At 34.4% G+C, this 11,256-nt stretch overlaps 1 protein-coding gene across 3 annotated transcripts in view; it reads left to right on the top strand.

The window, feature by feature from the left end:
* Positions 1-10,724, top strand: part of LOC107692371 (transcription initiation protein SPT3 homolog) — a 126,885-nt gene extending 116,161 nt beyond the window's left edge. For 2 of the 3 annotated variants that reach the window (XM_016491392.1, XM_016491382.1), the window contains exon 12: positions 10,389-10,724. In XM_016491392.1, the coding sequence (XP_016346878.1) occupies positions 10,389-10,430 (42 nt within the window). In that variant the 3' untranslated portion in view covers positions 10,431-10,724. Of the gene's footprint in view, positions 1-3,553; positions 3,594-10,388 lie in introns of those variants that run through there. The other variant, XM_016491402.1, reaches the window with a different exon arrangement.
* Positions 10,725-11,256: the final 532 nt, after the last annotated feature.

Raw genomic sequence — 11,256 nt, 5'->3', positions numbered from 1 at the left:
TATAGATATATAATGATATATGTGTGTGTGTGTGTGTGTGTGTGTGTGTGTGTGTATCTATATTATATATTACACACATCTATATATGTGTGTGTGTGTGTGTGTGTGTGTGTGTATCTATATTATATATTATACACTGAACAAAATTATAAACGCAACACAACAAGAGCGGTGCAAGAATTGATCCTTATGGGACTCCGCATTTCATGGACGTCCACTTAGACTTATGCTCTCCTATACTCACATAATAACCTCTCCCTTCTAAGTATGACCTGAACCATTTGATTACCATCCCAGAAAGCCCGACCCAGTTTTCCAGTCTCTCTAGTAGTATGTTATGATCAACAGTGTCAAACGCAGCACTGAGATCTGAGATTTTACAGACACAGATACGCCCGAGAGAGAGTGGGAAGACAGTCTGAAATTCGTTATTGCATTAAAACCCACACTTAGCCTTGTCTATTTTCCTAAGCTCTCTGGATTTCAGATCGAAGGCGTTTGAAGGAGGTTCTGACCCGGGATGACTGTACATCGATACAGTTGAACTCTCAGGCAGACTTGAGCGCTGGCAGCCTGACGGCGGGGAAGTCCCGGTCATACGGCATCTCGTATGCGCCGCAGCCTTGATCCAATTCAGCCGGCTCCACACAGACAGGACTCTCTGCGTATCCCCATCCCGCCGGGCGCCAGCGCACACACACCAGAACTCACACACATTCCCACAAATGCCTTGTGCTGCTCATGAATATGCACGAGCAGGAGTTGCACTTATGGCAATGTCTCATTACGGTCAGCGAAATGCACACTCATGCAGCTTTCTGCTATCTTGTCTCAAGACCTTTCATTTACACGTTAAAGGTTAGTCCTCCCAAAAATGAAAGTCCTGTCATTTATCATCATTTACTCACCCTCATGTTGTTCCAAGGTGTGCTATACATCTGAAGTTGTACGACAGAGCCAACGATAGCTTTATTTGAAAAGTCATTAGAAAAGTCATTGTTTGCTGAAAATCATGCCTTCGCAGCTCTCAAGTCTGATTTGCACTCAAGTTTAAAAAAGACGAAAATGTGAATGAGATTTAAGAGCTAAGGTGAAGGAAGATTTTCAACAAATAATGGCTGAAAATTTCACCTTTTCCTCATTCCTAGCTATTGTATGATTTCAGAAGATGTGAAATATAGCATGCAAGTTGTATGGCAGTGTTATTTTAGTTTCATTGTTACACAATGAAAGTTATATTAATATTTTAAATTAGTTTTTGTTTATATATCTTCTGGTTTTATTGTACTTTAGTTAGTTATTTTTAGTAATTTTGTTGTTTGTTTTTGTCATTTTTGTGTGTTTTTTTTAAATATGTGGTATACTTTTTATTAATGATAATTTTACTTTTAGTTTGTTTTTTTAGTATATCAACTGAATGAAAATCAGAAATGGTGAAATAAAATAAGTTTTTTATATTTTAATTTCAGTTATAGTTTAATTTATAATTATAAATATAATTATATATATATATATAATTTTATATTATAAAATGTATTAATTTCACAAATAATTACAAAGAAATGGCAGTTAACACATTGAATTAAACATGAAATTTTGAAGTAGAAAGACTGAAATTGTATTTTCTTGTCAAATGTACTCCAGTAATTTTTACAGTGTACTTTAATCACACTTTTATACCACTTTTGCGCTTTTTGAAGCTCAACTTTCATTGCATGGTAAAGAGCGTCCAGGACATTCTGCTAAACATCTCCTTTTGTGAAAGAAGAAAGAAACTCATACGGTTTGGAACGACATGAGTGTGAGTAAATGATGAGCTCTCATTTTTTGGGTGAACTATCCTTTCTTTTTCTCATCCAGTCTTTGGGGTGAAGTTCCTGCTCAGGCTCGGTCAATGACAGATCTTTGTTTTTCTTCACTGGTATTTATGTTCTTTTTGTACCGAAGTGTTTAAATATATTCCTGACCCTTTTGTCTAATGTGTATCTTGGCCTGCGGACTTTGCGTAAAAATGACAAGAGCGAACTATTGGAGGTGTTCGGGCTAAAATATGCACACTACTCAGTTTTATGAAGCATGCGAAGGACTCACTTTTGTTTATTGACACTAACAATGTTTCTGTGTTCATCAAACCAGCCGGGCAGCATAAAACAATTACTTTTGGGAATGGTCACGCATGAGACCCACGGCATATTGTTTATGACACGCGATAAACAATGCCTGATGGCCACCATTTTCTTATTGGGCATAAAAATAAGAGGAAGTCAGAATGATATTGTAGCTAATGAGTTACATCTGCGTGTTCCCCTCAGTGCGGGACTGATAATTGGAGTGTCATCTCTCGGAGGAGAGGAGACAGTTTGTCTCACACATTTACGCAGCCGGCCAGCGAGAGGACACAGCGGCGCTGATCAAAGATAAACCTCCTCTCGCCAGGGGTCGTCCATCTTTTTTTCCTCTCAATCCTGGCAGTGATGCAGCTTAACAGGCTAGAAAAGAGAAGTGCAAACAGTTTCCTTCCTCACGCAAACAAGATGACCAAAGAAGCTTTTCTTTCAGTTTGGCTCGGTTTTTGCCTGCCAAAGCATCCGGAGCACTAGAGAGTCGAGCTGTTCTCTCCTTGTAATGGTGATCAGATCACGCTGAGTTTAATATTAGAGCAATATGTCTGTCGGGTATATATATATAATAATAATGTATGTATATATATATATATATATATTACGCTACCATTCAAATGTTTGGGATCAGATTTTTAATGTTTTTTAAAGAAGTCTCTTATGCTAAAAAAGGTTGCATTTATTTGATCAAAAATACAGTAGAAACAGTAATTTTGTGAAATATTATTACAATTTAAAAGAACGATTTTCTATGTGAATAGATTGTAAAATGTAATTTATTCATGTGATGCAAAGCTGAATTTACAGTGTCATTACTCCAGTCTTCAGTGTCACATGATCCTTTAGAAATCATTCTTTTAAGCTGATTTATTATCAATGTTGGAAACAGTTGTGCTGCTTAAATAATTTTTTTTTTTTGGGAATCTGTGATACTTTTTTTCAGGATTCTTTGATATATATATATATATTTTTTTTTTTTAGTACTTTGGTATATTTATTTATCAGTTCTTAAACTATATAATGTTTTATTTTTCAATCCACAGAATATATATATATATATATTCATTATAATATGACAATTGGTCACCCTGCTGTCTAGATATTAGTATTGGTCATGGACAAACCTGTATAATTTACTCATGATATAATTTTAATTGTTGGGGTGAACATTATTTTTAACTCATATGACACTGGGCTGACCATGATCCACTGCAAATAAATCAAGCAATTAATGTGTGATGTTCATGTGACCTTTTTCACCTTTGTGTAAACATCTGCAGTCCAAGAGCAAATCATCTTGCACATGAATATAAAATCCAAAGTTTTTTTTTTTTTTTTTGTCGGTTGGAGAAAATCATTCATTCACATCATGCAACCAATGCAAATTCAACAGCTTGCACAAATAACCGCCAACATATGGTGACCATTCACAGGAGTGACGGACACGAGCACGCGTCCAATAAAGCCTTCCAGACCCCTGCCAGCCTTCCGTATCCACCGATCCCAGATTTCTGATGCATGCACTGTGGATTTCAGCACAGACCGTAATATATACGGGCAATAAAATCAGCGAGGGTCAGTTGCTGCGCTACTGGAATGCGTTTGTACAGCGGCGCTTCTGTATGCGGCCTCTGAAACCGCACGGCCTCTTCCTCCTTGTACTGTCAGCAGGCGATATTTCATCAGAAAGCCCCTCTCTCTCTGCACAGATGCTTCCTCTGCCCATGTTGCAGATATTTTTTTCCTGGAGTTTTTCTTGGACCCCGTTGGCTGGGTTTCACCCCGGCAGAGGTGCGGAGGGCGACTGCGTCCCGCCACCCACTGCCAAGGCTAGAGGCCGGCCTGGATGAGCCGCGTCTGAACCTGGAGACCTCCGCCGAGTGTTTCCATAAGGGGGGAGTGGAGGTCTTACTTAGCACTATTGAACTGCAAAAATGGAGATTTATGAATGGCCGAGCGGAGGCGTCGCAAAGCCCAGTTTGCAAAATCAAGAAGGCAGAATGCTTCACCCGCATTCGAGTTTGCCCTGAATTTATGTTCTCTGATGGTGCTGTTAGAATCAGAGAGGTGTTCTTCATCACTGTCCTTTTACGTTTGACTGTAGTTTTTATTTCAGGCTTTCAGAATCATTAAACTTGCTCTTTGCATAATTCCCTTGAGTAAGTTGCAGGTGTTTGTGTTGAAATGAACTTGTTTAGTGAATTCACTCCTCAATTTTGTGACATTTTAGGTGGGTAAACAGTGTCATGTATCTTCTCACCAGTTAAAAAGTCACCAAAAGATATTTGTATTTGCCATTTCAGTTTGAAGGTTCTTAAGTAATGCTAATATAAAAGGATTTTTGATGAGAAATTAACCTAAAATCAGCCCTGAAAACACTAAAAAGGGGTAATAAAAAAAAAGATCATCAAAATCTACTGTGACTTTAGACTTTAAATTAAATAATTAAAATAATTAAATATAATTCATTTATATAATTGTTAATATCAGTTATTATCAATTATAATTATATAATTTGATCATTTTATTTGTTTTAATTCAGTTGAAATATTTGACAAATGAATATGACTATGTAAAAATGTTAAATGTAAAAAATTTTAAAATATATATATTTTTTTTTTAATTAAAGCTGATTACATCAAAAGTTGCTGTGACTAGACGGTATAGAGCTGTTTAATCAAGCATGGGAACTGGCAAATTATGATAATTATGCCTTTTGAAATTTACTTGATATATTTTATTTGTATATATTTTTAAATAATTATTTTAAATATTATACTTTAAAAAAATAATCATACTTTATTTATTTTATTATTATTGTTATTATTATTATTATTCAAATTTTCTGGTTAGAATAAACAGCTATATGTTATGTAATCTTGTGCATTTTTACAGATAATTTTATATTTTGATATGGTCATATGGACTTTCTTTTACTTCTAACAGCCATACTTTGAATAATTAAATGTAATTAAATTACATAATTATTATAATTTATATAGTTATTATCAATTATAATTATATAATTTTTTTAATTCAGTTAAAATATATAACATAAATTAATGTGACACAAAATGTTAAATGTAAAAATGTAAAAAATACTTTCCAATATTGCTACTCGGTAAAAATAATAATAATTTCTGATACGGTTCCTGAATGTATGGGAAGTAGAATATGTGCTGTTTTCCCTTCTTTTCCATTTGCGAAGTATAAATAATTAGCAGAGGGGAGGACGAGGCTTGAGACGCTGCGACAGCTCTCATGATTGAAAATATATTACATACAGGAAGGAACTCTTCCCTGAGATATATCTCCATTGCTTCCCGTTGAACATGCACATTATATACATATATCAGGCTGGATTTATTTTTCAGGATCTTTAGGGAACCCTCTCGGTCAGCTTCCTCCAGGATGTTTATTTATATGTTGGAAAATAAGCCTGTGATGTTGTGCGAGGCCAAATGAAACTGAGAATCTGCTGTGCTGGAAAAATCCACCATGTAATAAAGCGCCATTCATGCTCAATCTGTCAAACTTAGTGAAACCCAATCAGAGCAGAATTCACACAATCAATCAGTTCAGTAAAGCTTTTCATGTTCCAAATCAAAGCTTTTATATTGCATTCTTTTTTAACATTCAGAGATTTTCATTTGTAAATGCGTTTTAAAGGTCTATAAAGCATCTTTAAAGGTTTTCAGCACGTTGCTAGGGTATTCTGGGTAGTTGCTGTGTGTTATCTAGGGTGTGTCATGCAGTTGCTAGGGTGTTCTGGGTGGTTATTATGTGATGCATAGAATGTTTTTTCACAGTTGTTAGAGTATTCTGAGTGGTTGCTATGTTATCTAGGCAGATTTACATGGTTGCTAGTAGAGGTCGACCAATAGTGGATTTTACCGATACCGATAACTAGGTTGGACCACACTGGCCGATAACCGATTAATCAACCAATTTTTTTTTTAAATGGATATTGAATGAAAAGAAACATAACACTACGTAAAATAGTACTGAACTTTATTCGAATTTTTTTTTTTTAATGGTACTGAACCATAAAAATGTACTGTACTCCTTAAATGAAATAAATATGTAAATATCAATATATTCATTACACCTTGATTGTTCATGTTAGTTCATAGTGCATTAACTAATGTTATCAGAAACAAATTAAAAAATGTATTAGTCCTCTCAGCATCAGCATTGACGGCAAACATACTGTTGTTTCTTCTTTAGTAATGCAGAATCAAGTCAACAATTGAATTACTTTATAATGATATGAAAACATGTACTGTAGTATACTCTCTGTAGTGTAGAGTTTCACGTGTCAAAACAAACCGTATGAGGTGTCCAGGGTTGCCAGGTCTGTGTAACAAAACTAGCCCAATGGCCAATCAAAAATAGCCCAAATGTAGCCCAATGACCATATCCCAAATATCAAAACTCAAAATATGCAATTCCCATACCTAAAGTACATATTTTACAGTCACTATTATGCAAATTGAAAGCCACTATATCAGATCATAAACCTTACCAGTGGCCTACCACAGTTTTATTACTGGTAGAATCTAAAATATTTGAGTACAAGCATTTCAGTTAAATATAATTTATGCAATACGTCAAACCATTAACCCAGGGTGAAAAAATCTACATGTGGCAAACAGTTCAACCAATTTAATCCCACATTTTTCCCAGACATTAAAATATCCAAGTGATGTGTCATTAGTAACTCTTTGAAATAATCAATAATTATTTTGACATTTTTTAAGGAAAAGTGTGTGAAAATTAGTGTTTTATGGGATAATGTGTATACTGAATTAAAATATTTCTGCAGTCATCAAAATTCATATATATCTCAGCCCAGTTATTAACACTATTTTAAACTGTTTCATCACATTCTAGGGTTACTATTATACATAAAAACCCTTAAATTCACAACACTGATAGGAATACTGAGATACTGAGATAAAAGACAAAAATGTTATTATCCCAGCGGTCACTATTGTTGCCATCAACATGTTTACTCATTCTATGACCACACTCAACAAAATTGAGTAATTGTAAATGCATATATTAATACTAGACACCTTAAAGATAATGTGTACCAAAAATCTTTGTCATATCTTTGTTAACATACTTTACTAACCTTTTGTTTTGGAGCTTTGATGCAGCCATCATCTTCTCATGGTGCAAACAGGAAGTAAACTGCTCTGGTCATTTGCACTAACCATGTGACACTGCACATATTTAATTCAGACACTTTTATTTTTTCTATATTAGCAGGAAATGCGCTAACACCAGTCAGTAACATTTCTAGAGCTTTATAAACGAAAACCTTTTGGTAGCCCAATTCCTCGGGAAAACCACAGACTTGGCACAACCCTGGAGGCATCAGTGAATCCGCCTCTACTGGTCGCTGTATAATAACAGCAACGGACGCAACCTGGAAAAACTATCGGTATGGATTTTTGCCAATAATCAATTGTTCCAGCAATCAACAATTGGTGCCGATTAATCGGCAAAACCGATAAATCGGTCGATAGGGTGCTATGAGTGATTGCCATGTGTTATCTAGAGGCTTTATATGGTTTCTAGGGTGTATAAATGGTTGTTAGGGCATTGTGCATGTTTCAAGCTAAATCTGCATGCATTCAGTGTGAGATGATGAACAGAAGTTTAGTTTTTCCACATCTAGTGTAACAGATACAGGTGCAAACGTAAAAGCGTTTCAACATCACATGTTCTCCTGTTCCTCGTTGGTCCTGATTAGAAATCTGCTCTCCAGTGTGCTGATCCTATAATTGGACTCGGAGATAATGACCCAAAGAAACAGAAGTCGCCAGCAAATCAAGCCTCGACCTTTGAGCTTTGATACGCGGGTTTGAATCTGGCTTTATAAGTTCCAGCTTGTCAGAGCTTTTACAATATCCTTTCTTTCTTGCCTTATTCTGTGGGTTTTTTTCCAGTCAGTTCATGTTTCTGGGCCTGTATCTAGTTTGAGTCGTCTGTTTTCCTGAATCCAGCTCCGTCCCTTTTGGGACCCGTCTCCATTTCGCTTTTGTGTCCCGTTAAAACGCCAGACAAATGAAATGAGTTCGCCATAATATGAATGCAAAAAAACACGCATCAAAAAACAAATTGTATCGCATGGAGGACGGCGCACATCTGCTTTCAATTCTCCATTTCTTTTATAAAAAATAAATTAAATGACATATATAACAATCTACCACCCCGAGTGGCTTTGGATTTCGTCGGCTCCTTCCTTTTTACCCACAATGCAGCTGTACGTATTGTCTTGCTGCAGTCGCTGCAATGCTTTCTCTTGTTTTCCTCCCTGTGGTTGAATAATGATAATTAATGGCGCTGTCGGTGGCGTTTGCAGGACTCTGTTCATAAAGACACTTGTTATTTTTATATGTTGCCCGTGACTGGATCCGCCTTCCACTCCGGGATTGTGGTGACCTGATGGTTTCCTTCATGAAATACAGATCTCTGTTGGCAGAAACGCATGATCCAGAGTCGTGTCCTTAAGTAATTACAATGATGTTTGTGTGTGACCACTTATTACTGTCCAACCAAGTGCTTATGGGAGCTCAGATGATGTTGAACGCCTAATACAGTATGAAGCATATGCAACAGACGGAGAACATCACATTCAGAGTGTGTCAATGACAAATGGTGATCATGAAGAGGATTCATGTTGGTTTCATGCATTTTTGATGAATGTTTATACAGTTTTTTAACAGAAGTTTTGATTGAATGGCTCTAAAAACGTGGTTAACCAAGTAAAAATAATGCTTCATTCACGCATTGAATATACTGTAAAAAAAAAATTTTTTTTTACAAATATTTTTTTCTGCTTCAAAATTTCACATTCAGTGTGTTACCTGCCATTTTATTGTAATTATTTGTAAAATCTACTAGCAATTTCTGAGTGAGAATTGTGTGCACATCTCAATCATTATTTTCAAGATAATTTTCAAATAATAAATAATTTTCACATTTATTATCAAGAAAAGATATCAGTTTTTACGTTGTAAAAATATATAAATATTGTTTATTTCAAAAAGGTTCAAATTAGCTAATATTAAAAGCAGTAATGAGCATCAGGTGTCATTTTGGTGATGTAATTTTAATACAAAAATGGAAATGTTTATTGTGTAAACATTTATTACATTTAATGTAATGAATAATTTAATAGTTATATTGGAATAAATAAACTAAATAAATGCAAGCCATGCATGTCACTGAACATACAGTACTTGAATATGATTTTGTAAAACAATTTTCAGAAAAAAATACCCTGCTGTTAAAAAGTTTGGTGTCAGTAAGATTTACAAAAAAGAAAAGAATACTTTTATTCAGCAAGGACGCATTAAAAAAATTGAAAATGACAGTAAGGACATTTATAATGTAACAAAAGATTTCCATTTTTTCACTTCATATTCATCAAAGAATCTTAAAAAATAAAATGCATCACAGTTTCCACAAAAATATTCAGCAGCACTGTTTTCAACATTGATAATAATCAGAAATGTTTCTTGAGCAGCAAATCAGCATATTAGAATGATTTCTGAAGATCATGTGACACTGAAGACTGGAGGAATGATGCTGCAAATCCAGCTTTGATCACAGAAATAAATTACATTTGAAAATATATTCACATCAAAAACAGTCATATTAAATTGTAATAATATGTCACAATTTTTTCTGTTTTTACTGTATTTCTGATTAAATAAATACAGCTTTAGTGAGCACAAGTGACTTCTTTCAAAAGCATATAAAAAATCCCAAACTTCTGAATGGTAGTGTTTATGATTTCTGCATGATTATATGTATTTTCGGTGTCTTTTAAACATTATTCAGGCAAAAATATTTGAATCATAAAACATATTTGCAACCTAGTTGTTATACGGTTCAGAAATAAAATGTGAACCATATAACAACTACTTTGCAGTCGTGTGGACCCTCACAATTACACCCCTGTGACATTTTTAAAGTCGAGCCTTCAACAAATCAGAATGCCTTTCCACAAATAGATTCATAAACCACTTGTTAACCGCATTTGTTTTGTATCTGTGTTTCTAATAGATGAGGACGGTTTTTCGTAACCCGCAGAACCAGAAATACTTCGATTAAACATTAAAAGAGAAAAAAAGCAGCACATTCCAGACAGTGTCGTCTGTGAAACCGGAAAACAAGAGCCGGCCTTCTGCCTCTGTGGAACTGGAGCGCTAATTCATAACAGATTTGCTTTTCTCTTGTGTTCCCCGACAGAGTGCCTACCGCAGGAACGGGATGACTTTCCTGGCCTGCTGAGGTGAGCGAGAGGAGGTCTGTAGGAGCTGAAGGAGTCTCTGTCTGCGTGTGTCTTTCACAGGAAGCGCTGTGGACTGGCACAAATCTGGATTGGACGCATTTTGTTTAGTTGGTGTTCATGTAAACTCTAGTAATATGAGTTTTTTCCTCTTTTGTAAACAGGTTTAATTTTGTATTCTTAGTCGGTTACAACCAATATTCCATAACAATTTCAGCTTTTTTGATGATGATGTGTAGAACTAGTTCCTTTGTCTGGAAAGTAGGATAATGAAAACCCATCTTTTTGATGCTGTAATACTTGATCTTTCAGTTGTAATACCTTGCTTTTGTAATTTTGTACCATTTTTGTTTGGATTTAGAGTATTTAATTTTCTTTTTTTTTTTTTAGATTAAAAATCTTGGAATAAAAATGTGTTCTGTGTTCAAAAACACACATGTGAAAAAAAAAAAAACGTGAATAACACGATTTATTTACTTATGAATTTTTATTTTGTTTTTTTATTTTTTTATTTGAACAAGAAAGTAAAAACCCTTTTTCTGTATTTTCTGTAATTTTTTATCCATTAGCTTATGGTTGTATAAGCTAGGTTTTTTTATATATTTATAAAACTATTATTACATTTTTTTAAATGTTTAATTTTTACATATTTTAAATAAAATATAACATTTCAAAATAATAAAAAATATTAGTAATAAATTATAAATACTAAAATACTACTAATATATATAATTCTTGCTAAAAAACTACCATGGTATTCACTTTTTTTTAATATAAAATATAATACATTTTTGTTCAGGTTTGGAAAAATCTTGGAAATTTGTTCAC

This window comes from Sinocyclocheilus anshuiensis, unplaced genomic scaffold (assembly GCF_001515605.1).
Source record: "Sinocyclocheilus anshuiensis isolate Anshui unplaced genomic scaffold, SAMN03320099.WGS_v1.1 scaffold261, whole genome shotgun sequence".
NCBI classification, from domain to species: domain Eukaryota; kingdom Metazoa; phylum Chordata; class Actinopteri; order Cypriniformes; family Cyprinidae; genus Sinocyclocheilus; species Sinocyclocheilus anshuiensis.
Note: the sequence above shows the minus strand (reverse complement) of the source record. Positions and strands in the feature narration are given on the sequence as shown.